This window comes from Paroedura picta, chromosome 5 (genome assembly GCF_049243985.1).
Source record: "Paroedura picta isolate Pp20150507F chromosome 5, Ppicta_v3.0, whole genome shotgun sequence".
Taxonomy (NCBI): domain Eukaryota; kingdom Metazoa; phylum Chordata; class Lepidosauria; order Squamata; family Gekkonidae; genus Paroedura; species Paroedura picta.
Window position 1 is genome coordinate 41,073,030 of NC_135373.1, and position 14,839 is coordinate 41,087,868.

At 44.8% G+C, this 14,839-nt stretch overlaps 1 protein-coding gene across 1 annotated transcript in view; it reads left to right on the forward strand.

The window, feature by feature from the left end:
• The window catches only part of COL9A2 (collagen type IX alpha 2 chain), a 55,338-nt gene that overhangs the window by 5,522 nt on the left and 34,977 nt on the right, over positions 1–14,839 (forward strand). The window contains exons 3-10 of the mRNA XM_077337486.1: positions 1,145–1,180; positions 4,807–4,869; positions 7,620–7,673; positions 8,788–8,823; positions 11,004–11,027; positions 11,809–11,862; positions 12,648–12,701; positions 14,479–14,526. Of these exons, the coding sequence (XP_077193601.1) occupies positions 1,145–1,180; positions 4,807–4,869; positions 7,620–7,673; positions 8,788–8,823; positions 11,004–11,027; positions 11,809–11,862; positions 12,648–12,701; positions 14,479–14,526 (369 nt within the window). The remainder of the gene's footprint in view (positions 1–1,144; positions 1,181–4,806; positions 4,870–7,619; positions 7,674–8,787; positions 8,824–11,003; positions 11,028–11,808; positions 11,863–12,647; positions 12,702–14,478; positions 14,527–14,839) is intronic.

The following is a 14,839-nucleotide window of genomic DNA, read 5'->3' on the forward strand; positions in this document are numbered from 1 at the left end:
AACAACAACAATAACATTTACATAATAACAATAACAACAATAACATTAAAGGAAGGTGAAACTGCAAGAGCCTTAGCTCAACTCGTACTGAGACCCAAGGGTTGGGTGAATTTCTTGACAGTCATGGTAGGAGGGGAGGGCTTGGGGGCCAATTGGAAGCAATGGACAGGTCGATCTCAAATGCCTGGTGGAGGAGCTCCCTTTTGGGGTCGACGTGTATGGAGCCCAGGTGATGTATTTGTTGGAGCTGTTCTTATCATTGGTGTTCTTTGGCTCCAACCAACCATGTGGTGGAAGACCTCCATCTTGCAAGTCCTACAGAACTGATTCAGCTCCAACAGGGCCCTCGCCTCTTCTGGGAACTTGTTCCACCAGGTAGGGGCCAGGACTGAAAAGGCCATGGCTCTTGTTGAGGCCAGACAAACCTCTCTTTAACCAGGGATCACCAGCCTGTTAGAATTTGCCAAACACAACACCCTTTGGGGGTGGGTGGGGCATAGTCAGCCAAGCGATTCCTCAGGTTTATTGTTTTGTTGCATTCTAAACTGAATTTTAAAATGTTGTAAAGTGCCCTGAGCCTATTTGCAGGGACGCCTATAAATGTAATAATGTTAATGATGATGATGAATTATCTCTAGGGTTGCCAAACTTCAGGTGGTGCCTGAAGAGCTTGCTGAATTGTAACTGGTTGCCAGACAACAAAGAGGAGGAAATGGCAGCTTTAGAATGTGGACTGGATGGCATCTCATCCCTGCTGACCTCTCCCCTCTCCAAACTCCACTCTCCCTAGGCCCCACCCCAACTTTCCAGGAATTTCCCAACCTAGAGTCAGCAGCTCTATGCACCATAGCTAACAAGGGACAATTTTAAAAACCTGCTTAAAAGAGGGAGGGGATAAAGGAGATCCCCAGAACCCTGGCTTCCATAACATGTATCAGGTAGGCCTGTGCCATATTCAAGCACTGAGGTCTTGAGGGCTAGGAACTTGATTTTCAGAAGAAGCACATGGTAGGTAACATTTCCTGAAGCTATTTTAAGAAGAGAAGTTGCAGCCATTTCACAGGGATCCGGGCAACAAAAGGCACTTACAGAAACTTCCGTGGACCTTTGTCTTATCCAAGCACTTTTCTTTCTTCCTCTGCAGGGTGAAAAAGGGCCACCAGGTGCGGCAGGAAGCCCGGTGAGTATCTCAGCAGCAAACCTAATATGAGAGACTTGCTTAGATTTTTTGGACCTGGTTATAAGATGTGGTACCTAGACTCCAGGGTGGAATTGCACATTAAGTGCCCTTCCATAATTCTTTTCCCCAAGGGTCCAAAGCACCTGTGGATCACTGAGTGGGATGTGGGAGTGGGGAGAGAGAGAAAGGGGATGTACACAGATGTACCTTCAAGCATTGCTGGGGGTGGTTATGCAGGTGTGCAACATTTTACAGATGAAAACCAGAACACGCTTTCCTCCCATATCTAAGATTGGTCCACTATCACATATTGGATTGGGTTAAAACATAATGTGAAACCCTGGTTTATTTCAACCATGGTTAGTTTGTGAAACCTGGATTCGACTTGCAAAGAAATCGCTCTCAGATTTTGGTTTGCCTTGACAAATGTGGATTTCATCGCCTTCACTCTGTGGATAGGGAGGTTAGTACCAGAAGGTCCACAGTCACACATGCAAATTCAGAGTTAAGAGTAAGGTAAAGGTAAAGGTATCCCCTGTGCAAGCACTGAGTCATGGCTGAGCCTTGAGGTGACGCCCTCTAGCGTTTTCATGGCATACTCAATACGGGGTGGTTTGCCAGTGCCTTCCCCAGTCATTACCATTTACCCCCCAGCAAGCTGGGTACTCATTTTATCGACCTCGGAAGGATGGAAGGCTGAGTCAACCTTGAGCCGGCTGCTGGGATTGAACTCCCAGCCTCATGGGCAAAGCTTTCAGACGGCTGCCTTACCACTCTGCGCCACAAGAGGCTCTTGAGTTAAGAGTAAGTGTAGTTAATCAACTAGCTTCAAAACCATGGTTTCAGATCCCGATGCGATGTCCCCAAGCTAACCTTTTTTAGTGCCGTGGCCCATGGTCAGATAGTCAGACTAACCATGGTTGATTGAACTGAACCATGGTTTTGAACAGTATCTGAACTGAACCATTGCTGATTGCAGTATTAATTTATCCCACAGTGCCCTTGTCCCTTAGTGATATAAAAGCCAAGGATGAAACATAGCTGTACTTTAACACGTTGTCAATGATTCAAAATGTACATTAGCAGTGGCAATTTATGCATGCTGTGTAGTGCCTTAAGAGTTCATACATCTGCACTGACATATGTGCAGACCTGAGATGCATCCATCTATCCATTCACAGATGTCACTTGTAAGTATCCCAGAGAGGGAACTGATATGTACAAAATTTTAACCTCTTCCCCGTGAAAGAAAGGGGGAGGGGGAGGGAGAATAGCTTGCTAGGGAGAGGATCCAGAATACAGGGCATGAGGCCATGGTATATATGGTGGAACATATGGCCATCAGATCCTTATAGTTTCTCCAGCAAGCAAGAGTGCTTTAATTACTATTTCATGGTAAGATTGTTAACTTTCAGGTAGGTATAACACAACAAACCAGAAATCAGTGTGCCAAAAAAAGAAGGAAAGAAGCCCTGTATAATAAACTCAATCAAAAAATCAAATGCATTTTTCGTAAAACTAATATATTCAAATGTTTAGAAAAATTCATGAAAATTTTACAAAACATTTATCTGAGATAAGATATTAACAGCTATTGTAAAATATACATGCATTTGTTCTAAGCATTTGAATACAGTGTTTTTTATTAAAAGCACTATTGATTTTTGAGTTTATGATACAGGACTTTTTTGCACAGTGATTTTCAGTCTGTTGAGTTATAGCCACACATTGTGCAAACCCCCTTGTTGGTTCTTTGCCATCTTCCAGGTAGGGCCTGGACTCCTCTTGGAGTGACAGCTGATTTCCAGACTACAGAGGTCAGCTCCCCTGAAGAAAATGGCAGATTTGGAGGGCAGGCTTCATGTTATGCTGTGGACTCCATGTGCAATCCCTCCACAGGCATGGCCCTCAGATCTCCAGGAATTTCCCAGACCAGAGTTGGCAACTTATGTGAAACTGAAGTTTCTAAATGCAGTACTGGCAGCCCTTTCACTATCCTGCTAGGAGCATAACCAGAACATAGCAGGTTTTTTACCTTGGCAGTCTTGCTATGCCTTTAAGGGTATTGGCAATCGTACAGCCAACTTCAGCTTTGAAAATTCCTGATGATTTGGGGGCAGAGTTTGGGGAGGGAAGGGATCTCAGTGGGGCTCTGATGCCATAACATCCATCCTCTTTCTTATGATCTGGTCTCTATAATCTGGAGGTCAGGTATAATTCTTGGAGAATTTACCTGGAGGTTGGCCACCCTGTGTGCAAGGTGTGATTTACCCTGCTGAATGCAGCCCTGCATGGTGACCTTCCAGGGCTCAATTTTGATTTTGCTACTGCCTGCGGAACAGCTAGCAGAGTGGGATTAGTGTACATCTTGCAGGATCCCTTCTGTGCTTGGCTTGGGGTTCCAGCCTGGGTTTTGCATAAAAGAGAGTTTCTTGATCTGGTTTAGGGAATGTGAGGACAGAAGCAGGGGCAGCAGTTACCCTGGATGAATGCAACACGGACCGCAAGGCCTGTGATCTTATATACACGACACACATGGATGTATTCTAAATTTAAATTTATAACCCACTTAATTTCAAAGGGCAGAAATTAACATTGTTACTGCAGCTCTTTAACATTTATTTAGCACTGAATAATGCAAATTAGGACTCATAAGAGGTCCTATGTCTATCCAGTTAAGCAGCTCAAAACATAGTAAATGTGCACAGTTTAACCCTGCTCTTAATCATTGATATTATGAAGAATGGTGAGCATTGATAGAGCATATTTCAAGTATGCAGTTTGCTGCACTGTACCCTTGCCAGATTAGTGATAGTAATCCTATGGGTCAAGATTGGGCTGAGCCCATCCATTGTTGGTAGGGTTGCCAGTCTCCTGAGATTACAGCTGATCTCCATGTGACAGGTCAGTTTATCTGCAAAAAAGGGCTCTTTTGGAAGGTGGATTTCTGTGGCATTATGTCCATTGAAGTTAAGGTTGCCAGCTCTGAGTAGGGAAGTCCTGGAGACTTTGGGGCTGGAGCCAGGAGTAGGTGGTCTTTTGGGGTAGGGAGGGACCACAGTGGAGGATAATGCGATAGAGGCTACCCTCTAAAGCAGCCATTTTGTCCAGGGGAACTGGTCTCTGTCATCTGGAGATCAGCTGTTAAACCACAGGATCCCCAGGTATGATGTGGGGGCTGGCATCCCTAATTGAAGTCCCTCCCCTCCCCAAGCCCCACCATCTCAACTAATCTCCAGACGGCAGAGACCAGTCCCCCTGGGAGAAATGGCTGCTTTGCATGGTGGACTCTGTGGAATCACTGTGGTCTCTCCTCTTCCCACCCCAAATCTCCAGGAATTTCCCAACCTGGACTTGGCATCCCTACTACCAATCTCCAGGTAGGCCCTGAAAATCACATGGAATTGCAACTGATTTCCAGATTACAATTTGGCTGGAGAAAATTGCTACTTTGAAAGGTAGACCACCCCTGATTCCACCCCCAAATCTCCACAAATTTCATAAACCTAACAACACCCCAAAGATGAGCATGATTGTCCCCCACAAGTAATCACTGTGCATCTGTGATTCTTTTTCTTCCTGTTGTTTGAAATGCCTTGAATTTTCCATCTGTTTCTTTTCCATAGGGTGCCAAAGGAGAACCAGGCCTTCCAGGGCCAGATGGCCCTCCAGGGAAACCGGGCATTGATGTGAGTGAGAAACCGTCTTAGGTGTCGCCCCTAGGTGTAGTGGTTTGTGTGTCCTGATGCACTCTGTTTTCATTCTGCTTTCCTGGGCTTCCTTTCTTGCGTCTGGCTCTCATGACCAATTTTGGTATCTTCTCAGCTGCCTCCAATGGGCAGGTCTCAAGTCATTAGCTGCTCTGTACTGTCCCACTCTTGTAGGGATACCAGACCTCCTGCTATAGCTGGAGACCTCCCAGCTTCTCTGCTTTTTGCCCACTGATGCCTTGGCAGGAGGGAATGGAGCATGCACCAGTGTCACACTACCATACTGATACCAGTTCCAGTAAAAACCTGAAATTACGTAGTAGACACATTAGCATTTACAATAACCCTGTAGTAAAACCATTTTGTAAACACCAGTGACATCTAAAGATGTCATCTAAAGATGTCATCTAAAGATGTCACTTCCAATTTTTAACAGAGGTGATACCATTGCAGTGGTGCACTGCTGGCATGCCAGGGTCCATCCCCAAAAGTCTCTTGAAGGATGCCAACTGCGTCATGGCACCCCTACACGTTAGACTGGTAGGGGTGTTTGTTCATTGTCTATGTGACTGAAGACAACCAGGTAGGGTTATGTGCCGGGATTCGAGTTTTTCTGATTCAGTGAAACTCAGTACATTGATTTGAGCTTGGCTGATTTGGTTGTATGTCTAAGCCCCGTTAATTTAGTTATTGTGAATGCATATAGAATTTGTGAACAATGTATACTTGATTTTTCTTTACACATGCACTGATTCTTCTGATATGTTCAGTGACTGAACAGCTCAGCATGTAATCGAAATTCCACATTTATCCAGGTACTAGTCTCCAGATACATTTGTAAAGTGAATGCATGTCGGCTCTTTCTTACAAACAGATGTATGCATGTCCAGGCAGGATGTACATGCATTCACTGTCACATGCAATCAGGGCTATCATCTCCCGAGAAAAGGAGAATGAGCTGGTCCAGGTTGCAGGCTTAGAGCAACCTGGCTGGGCTGGAGACCTGTTCAGATGAGAATGGTCAGGTTCTACTTTAAGAAGCAGGAAGAGTTAAGGGAATTTTTGTCCTGCTGTGTAAGGAAAACATTTTTCCAACCGACTCCCAATTTGCAGGTTCTGCTAGCCTCATTTCTAGAAAAAGGCAGTTTATCAAACCAGGGCAGAGTCTGCACTTACTTTCTTTATTCCATTGTCAATCCTGTTGAATTCAGATTGCTTTGAACTCGATTCTTCCTTCTCCCCCCCTCCCCATTGAAACAGGAAAGTCTTCTGCACGTGGTTAGGGAGGCTCAGAAGGGGGGAGGAAGCCAAGCCTCTTTCTTTCTTTTCTTGAAGGGGGGGGGGAGAGGAGCCAAGCAGGGAGCCTCTTTCTTTTCTTGGAGGGGTGGGGGAGAGGATCGAAAAAGGCAGAGGAGGGAGGAAAAATGCAGGACCGACAGAAATTGAGAAAAATTAGGGGCTTCTCCTTTAAGGCAAGCGTGTCACATGACCAGGTGTAGCCTATCAGAGGTTCTCTACCACGGAGCTTTCTTTCCCAAATGGATATTCAGGATTAAAAGCTGTCTGAGATATCGCACAATAAAGGTAGGGTCACACCGGATCAATCCTTCTTGCTGCAAAAGGAAATTTTAAATTGCCCCAAATCCAAACGGAAATCGCATTCTGTGTAGAGGGCAGGGACTGAATCGATCTGGGGTTGGAATAAAAGCTCCGTGCAGTTTACACCCAGATGTCACATTACTGATTCTCCAAAACATGGCCTGAAGGATTGGAAAATATTCCATGGGCTTCTACGCACCATCTTTCTCTCTTGTACCAATTTTATAGTTAGATGAGATGTCCAAATTGGATGCATGAGGCATTGGTTTGGATCCTATGAACAAGCTGCTTGCGTGCTAGATCGACACAGAAAGGACATTTCTTCTTCCACTAAAACTATTGCTTGCACAGGATCAGTGATTCTCTATTGGCCATTGTGCAAATGGAAGTTTTAGCAGCAGAAGAAGCATGCTTTGCAGCAGAGGCCTTTCTGTTCACACACATAAGTTTCCAAGAATGTGCAGAAACTACTGCCTCCCAATCCCAGTTAGCAATTTAACCTCTAGAGCAGGGGTGTCTAAACTGTGGCTCTCCAGGTGGCAGGAGCTCATGGGAATTGTAGTCCATGGACGGCTGGAGAGCCATAGTTTCACCACCCCTGCTCTAGAGCAAAGGTCCTCACCTGCCCCCACCGATGTTCTAAAAACACTTGGTGGGCTCCAGGAAAGATGATGGTGTGTGCCAGGCATCCCTGGGCACCATAGTAAGGATCCGTGCTCTAGAGGGAGAGAGAAGCAGGGGGCCAAAACATGAAGAATGGCAATTCTAGTGATTCTCCTTTTAAAGGCAATTGAAAAAGAGGTACCAGAACAGTGGTAAAAAGAATAACTGATAAATAAAGATCATTGGAGTTCATGAAGCACGATGATTGCCAGAAAGAATGAATATTTTGTTTTTGCAGTGAAAGCCCCCCCCCACACCATATGCTATGCTAGAATTCCTAAATAATTGGTTTTAACCTGTAGTTTCTTTGCTATTCCTGTCCCAGATTCCCACAGCTTTAGTAGAGTTCATTAATTGGAGCTTCCAGCTCTGTTCCTTTTATCATTGCCTGATTTCTCTGACAGATGCCAGATGACGTCCCTCAAGTGGGCTACGTGGTAATAACTGACTCTTTTCTTTGTTTACAGGGCCTGACAGGAGCAAAGGGGGAACCGGGCCCTGCTGGGAGACCTGGCCCCAAAGTAAGTGGCTCTGTTTTGTTGGGGCTCATCTACAGAACTCGGGAGATCTGCTTGGGGGCTGAATAGTCACTGTAGTGTCAGCACTGTGCTGTCTTTGATGGAAGGGATACAAGCCCTCAATTTTGCCAGATTTGATGTGTGGGTATCTGATAACTTATAACGTCTGGTCAGGGAGGCCCGAAATTCCAGGGCCCTGTCACAAATGAGACCAAACTAAACATGATGGAGTCCATGTGGCCACTATGAGGATGCTGCCACCATTTTAATGACAATCCTGAAAGGGCTCGATTCTCATCTAGCCCATGGTACAGGGCTCTTGTTCACTCCTCCCCCCCCATGTCCCAATTTTCAAGAAAGGTTCCAAGGTGCATCCAGTAAACTACCACCCCATTCTCTCATCGGTGGCAAAGCTATATACTTCATACTTATCTCAAATTAAAGGAATTGATTACCTTTTTTAAAGTGCTAAAGATATGCAAGTAGAGGAGAGCAAGGGTGCCACTCTGCAGGCCCATTCAGGATTAAGCCTTTGTGTCATTTTAAAATGACTTTGAAATGGTATTGTCTTCCTCATGGCAGCCACAAGGTCACCTATAGTTTGACCCCTTGGTGACTTAAATATGAGCCTAGGTCTTTGCTGAGGAAGGAATCCGATTTCTCCCATGTCTCCGTTTGCTGTTGATATTAGTTTAACCTTCCATTCTCAGTTTCAAGAAAGCCTTCTGAAAGCCCAGTGTTAGGCCTCCTTTCACTGCCAGGGGCTTAGCTATGGAAGAGTCAAACAGCGGCAATAGCAAAATTAATTGGATGGTAAAATTATCTGCATCATTAACGGAATAGTAAAATTAACTGCATAATTAATTACACAGAAGAAGGCAAGAAGGGAGAGGAAGGTGTTTCTCACAAGGTTTCCCCATCGCAGCTGCAGGGCAGTGGAAAAGGGACTTCCACAGGACAGGTTTCTCCAAGGTTTCCTTATCTGCAATCTCCTGGCAATGCCCATCTCCTCACAGCACAGGGGCTTACTTAGTTGTGTTTTTTTTTAAATCAGCAGTTAAATATTTTCCAACCAGGATTGCAACCCTAATAATAAATCACTCTTTTGTTGACACAGGGCCAGTCTGGACTTGTAGGTCCTCCAGGGCTCCCAGTAAGTATCTTTCCATCATTATATCTGCCTGCCCAGAAGGGGCTCCATTGAGGTGTGTCCCATTGTGCGTTATTTGAATGGTCAGTCCACCATGGTCAGGAATGGAGTCTTCCCCAGAGGAACCCGTTTTCTCTCCTTGAAGCAGAGGTTGCTCCGTACAATGTTGATTGGCTGAGATCGAATGATGTCATCATCCTGTTCCCTTTCCTTCCTCCTCGAAGTCGCTTTCTAACATTTGAAACTATCGTTTTAAAAACTAAGAACAGAAAAGAGTAGGGGTGTAAAAGGGCATTTTGTAAGCTTCCAGGGCTTTAAAGATCGAGAAAATAAAGGAAGATGGGCCAGGATATATGGCATCAGTCTTTGGTTTGCTAGCTGGGATGTCGGCCCAATGGATAGTGAAGACTAGAAGGAAGCTGAGATTGTGCTGTGGGAAGGAAAGAAGAAACATAGTGACTACTGCTTTGTACCTGTTCAAATGCATAACATTTAGGACTGCAGTCCTCAGTGTTTATTTGGATATAATGTCTGAGTGAAATTTGATTAGGATTTGGCTATAAATAAAAGTGGAATTTCTCCAATTCAGTATGCCATCATGGGGAGCTGGGGAGGTGAAGAAGGCAGTAGATGGGCTGTCATGGCTGCATGGGGAATCATGAGGTTGTAAAGACTGGGTATTGTTGGAAACTGAATTAAAACTGACCTCTAGACTACAGAGATACATCCCCCTGGAGGAAACGGCAGGTTTGGGGTGAAGACTCTGTGGTATATTATGGAGTCTAGGAGGCCTGAATGTCCTAGAATTGCTACAGAAGGTGAATGCTTTAGGACTTCCATTTGTCTTCTCTTGTACCATCCAGACTACATGCTGCACCATAGAGACTAGGAGTAAATGCTAAAGACGCTAAAGGCCAGAGGCTGAATGGGGATTGAGAGAAGGACAGTTCTGCTCTTTGTGGGCCTCCCCCTATTGGTCTTCAGGGTGAATTTTTCACCTTAACGCTAAGGAAAGCCTGAAAATAATTTTGAAAGAGATTTTTGTTGTTGTGTAAACGGACTGATAAGAGGTGGGAAATTTAAATTTAAAATTTGAATTTTGTTGGAAGAAAGTGGGAGTGGGAGACCTGATCTTTTGACCTGATATACCACAGTATATCACATCTGCACTGAATTCCCTCCGTAAACTCTGCCCTGGCATCTCAGTAGTCTCCCGAGCCAGAGTTGGCAACCCTAGTTGGAAGGGCAATGGTGCTTATTCATAAGATATAACCAGAGATATTTTGCTCCAGCATTTTTGTTTTTCATAACATCTGCATTAGGAAGTTGTATGGATGAAGAGTTATAACTTTACTAGGGGCCAAGCCCATTGCATTCAGGAATACAGCAGGTGCTATATTAGGGGGGTGGAGTGGAAGAACTCTACGGATGGCTTCCCCCTCCCCTCAGGACCAGGAAAGGCTGCAGGCAGCTGTTAGGGAAATCATGCAGCAGCTCTCATGCAGCAGGGATCTGTAGCCTCTGAGTCTCGGAGGGAGGTGGGAGGAGGAGGGGGTGGTCAGGGGTGGGGGACGGAAGGCGATTGGCTGGCTGTTGGACAGACAGGAAAGCTGGTGGGAGGAGGAGGCATTCAGGGGTGGGACAGCTGCCCTGAGTGGGTGTTAAGCGCTGAGTGGCACTTAAGCCATGAGACCAGCTCCTCCTCCAAGGCCTTACCAGAAATATTAAGTGGAACAAATAATTCTGCAACAAAATGGCTAGAAGGTTACTTAAAAAAATGAAATTTGGAACTGCAGTAGAATGCTATACTAGGCATGTTTACAAGTTATAATGAACGGATATTCAGTCTGTGTACAGTGTGAAAATGATTGTTTTTTATATGCGCATTGAGGCCATGCATGTACAGCTGATTATGTGATTGAAACCGGTTTCTACATTTTCATTCATAAAAGAGAATGTTTGTTGGCTCTTCCTTACAAACAGATGTACTTTGCACATACACACAGGTTGTACATGCATTCTGTATCAATCTACCAAGTGCTGTGCTGGAGGTGAACAGTCCGTTTTGGGGGAAGCAATGAATATCAGAGCTTCCCTGAGATTTCAGTGCCTGTCTTTGCTGTCTCAGTTATTGACTTTTCGTTAAAGAATTACAATCCATTGAGACTTTCTTTTCTTTTCAGGGTCCCAACCTGGCTGGATCTCCTGTAAGTGTCCTTCAAGCTAGGGCGGGAGGTATAGTGGGAGGCAGTGTGATTGATTTGTGATGTGGGGATGTGTGTGTAACAGCCCTGTAGTCTGCTGAGCAGGCAGAAAGGGTCTGGAGAAGGCCCTGGAGCCTTCCCTGAGCGTAGACACTTAATCATGAGAATGTCATTTTCCTTAGAAAATTTTGGGGGGGACCATTTCGGTTTTTCCTTACCCTTTATGGTTCAAGCACTTCTCTGGGAAGAAAGAGTACTGGATTTAGACTGAAGCCCCCAAGCCCAAAAGACTGCAACAGGATATAATAATAAGATTTGCTGAAAGAAATGTGCAGGAATATACAAGTGTAAGAACAGTGAAAAGCAAGGAGAAGATAATTATCTAAATATTTAAACCACCTTCCCCCATCCAGGGTTCCTTGGGTTAATGAAATGGAATGTGGAGGCAAAACTCCCTCCTGGTCTCTGGCCTTGAAGATTGTATATCTAATGGTCTCACTTGCTCCTGTGTCTAATTCCCGCCTATAATCTTTCTCTACCTGAAAATGTAGAATCATTAAGTTACCAAAGAGAAGCTTTCTATGTTTTTACTAGACCCAAAGCCTGAACCAGTGGTTCTGAAAAAAACAAGAAACTTTTAGGCAAAGCCAACTTCTTGATAGACACATATTGGGTAGCTCTGAAAATAGAATCCGTGTTGTGCCAAGTGTATCACAATATATTTTTTCTTTCATGTACAATATGAATGACTCTCTTATCTCTTGTCTTTGTTTCTTTTTCGAAGGGACTTCCTGGCCCAGTTGGGCTCCCTGGAGAAATTGGAGCACTGGGGCCAAAGGTGAGAGATCCACCAGGTGTGGGGAATCTTCCAGGGGTCAACCTGATTTACTAACTTTTGTTCTGGCTGTGAATCACATATGAAAAGTGGAAGAGACCCTGGTGGAGCTGAATATGGACCTTAGGTCAACATCCCCTCATTCCCCATAGTAGCAACAGAAGAAGTGTCCACATGGAGATAGAAGTGTCTCTTTGGGCTGAAGCAAACCCAGTTTATTTTTTCATTTAAAGGGGAAACTCTGAAGCTTGCCCAGAACAAGCAGACTGTCTTGTGATTGCTCCCATATGTGTGTTACATGTTGTAATATCGTGGTGGGTTACATAAAACCAATAAACCCCTCATAAAATCCCCAATAAAATGGTTGCAACTCCAAATATCCTAAACCACAAGAGGTGGCAAAAGCCCCCATGTATTGTAAACTGAAGGCTTGCTTTCTTTATAAAAGAGTTGCTCCAGTATAGCATAGCATAGCATAGCATAGCATAGCATAGCATAGCATAGCATAGCATAGCATAGCATAGCATAGCATAGTATTGATCCCCATGATGAGGAAACAGCCCTGGGGTGCCTCAGAGTTTCAGAACCTCTATAGTCAGAGAGAGAGGTTTGCTTGTTTATGGAGTCAGATTTGGAATTCCAGGTATTTTTTCCTCATTGCTAGAAGCTGTGGGCTCTCTTTCCTGGCAACATTCATGAAGAAGCTATATATTCTGCATTGTCTCTTACCCTTGACTACTGCCGAAAGACTTTTGTGGACAGATGTATTTGTGGTTGCTGCTTTTCAGGGAGAACGTGGACCCGATGGGCCACGAGGGCCTCCAGGGCCTCCTGGGAAACCTGTAAGTGTTATTCCTTTTGTTCCTGTTTCTGATTTTTAACATAGAATTGGATAATGAACTGGCAGCGGAGTTGAGAAGAATACCTGATGATTCAGCTAGGCCCTTAAGGCAGCGTAACTGCAGTCATTTTATTATAAGGATAATTAGAGAGATTGTTTCCTTACACTTGCTGATATATTTCTGCAACTGTTGATTAGGTATGCTCATTCTGTTTTGCACTAGGCGTTAGTGGCAAATCTTCAAGTCTTGCTTTATTTTCCTCTTTGTCTGGTGTTGAGAACCAGCTTGGTGTAGTGGTTAAGATTGGTGGCCTCTAATCTCTGGAGGCTTGATTCCCCACTATTCCTCCACATGGAGCCAGCTGGGTGACCTGTTCTGTCAGAGCTCTCTCTGTTCTACCTACCTCACAGAGTGTCTGCTGTGGGGAGAAGAAGGGTAGGTGATTGGAAGCTGCTTTGAGACTCCTTTGGGTAATAAAAAGCGGGGTGCAAAAAAAGCTCTTCTTCAAACAGTTGATCATCTACTGTTTTTCATAGTGTAAAACATGGCAGTTTCTCCATGCAAATGGACTTGTGTGGTTTTCCTATGACTTGTGTTGCAGCTGATAAAGAGCAGGAGGAAAGGGGCTTCCTCATGGCGGGTTTTCATGGAGTTTCCTTGCCCTGGTCCTCCAGTACTGGCGCCTCCCCCCGTAGCCCACTACGTTTTCTTGTATTCAAAACGGCGCACAAATATTGTTATATTAATATACTGTTTTGACAATATTCTGAATTCTCAGTTTCCAGTTTTAAAAATGATGTCAGTTCCTTCCATTGTGGAGCTATAAGGCAGATGTCTTCAATGAAAAAGATTAGAACAACCTTTCTCAACCCTTTTACTGTTAAGAAACCCATGAAACGTTCTTCAGGCTTCAAGAAATCCTGGAAGGGATGTCAGCAGGCCAAACCTCCCTGCCATTCCCCTGGAAGTCACATGTCACTAGAAGTGACATCATCCAGACACTCCCGCCGGAAGTGATATCACACTCTGTACCCCCCCCCCCAACACCAGAAACAGCCCAACTGGGGCAGGCATTCCCTGCTCCATTGCCCCCTGCCCCACCCCTACGCAGTTAGATTAAAATAAGAGTACTTCTCTGGACTCCAGTCACTACCACATGCAATGAATGCAATGGCCAGCAAGGATTTTTATGACTGGGATCTCTTCCCTTCCCCCCCCCCTCCAGGCCCACCATGTATAGTCATCTCACCTGATAAATTTATAAATTAATGAACTCCCAACAAACTGGTGAAGCCCTTCTGGGGTTGTTGAGAAACTGCAGGGTTTCACGAAACCCCTGTTGAGAAAGCCTGGATTAGAGGCTTACATATTTCTTTAATAGATGTAGAGATTTCAAAACATTGTTCTAACAGTATATTAATATAATGCTATTGTACTGCCACTTTTTAAACATCGAAGAAACCATTGGCAGCAGGGGGGAGGAAAAGGCTACTGTGGGGACAGGGATGGGAAGATGGCTGCCCTGTGGGTGGAAAACCACCTACAGCATCCATCTAGGCTGCACTGTGATCTTTTCCAGCGTTTCAAAACGAAGCAGGTTTTCCAGGGGTTGGAGAGGCAGGGAAAATTTGAGAGGTGCATGAATGCACTGTGAAGCTGAAGGGAAGCGAGAACAGCACCCCGACTTCCCAACAACTTTGAACTTGGAGCAGAGTACCCCTCTGGAAACTGCCTAAGTTGCCCACAGCTGCTTGATTGTTCCTCTTTTCTTCCCAAGGGTCCTGTGGGGCACATCCAAGGAGTTGAAGGCAGTGCGGATTTCTTGGTAAGGAGACCTGCTGTGATCCCTTTTCTTATGTCCCTACCTGGGAAGGGATAGAATGCAAATACAGCAAGCCATTTGTGATTCTGCAATGGATCTCTTTGTCAAAATCCCTGCAGTTCGCACATGCCTTTAACAGCAATTAATGTTCACATGCTCTGAATGATTGGCTTGGACTTTTGCTAATTTTGCCGGCATTTTAAAAAAATGCTAAAGAATGTATATTGTCTTAAATTATGACTCCATAAGCTTCTCTGGAAGAGCCTCTTGTGGCGCAGAGTGGTAAGGCAGCAGGCATGCAGTCTGAAGCTCTGCC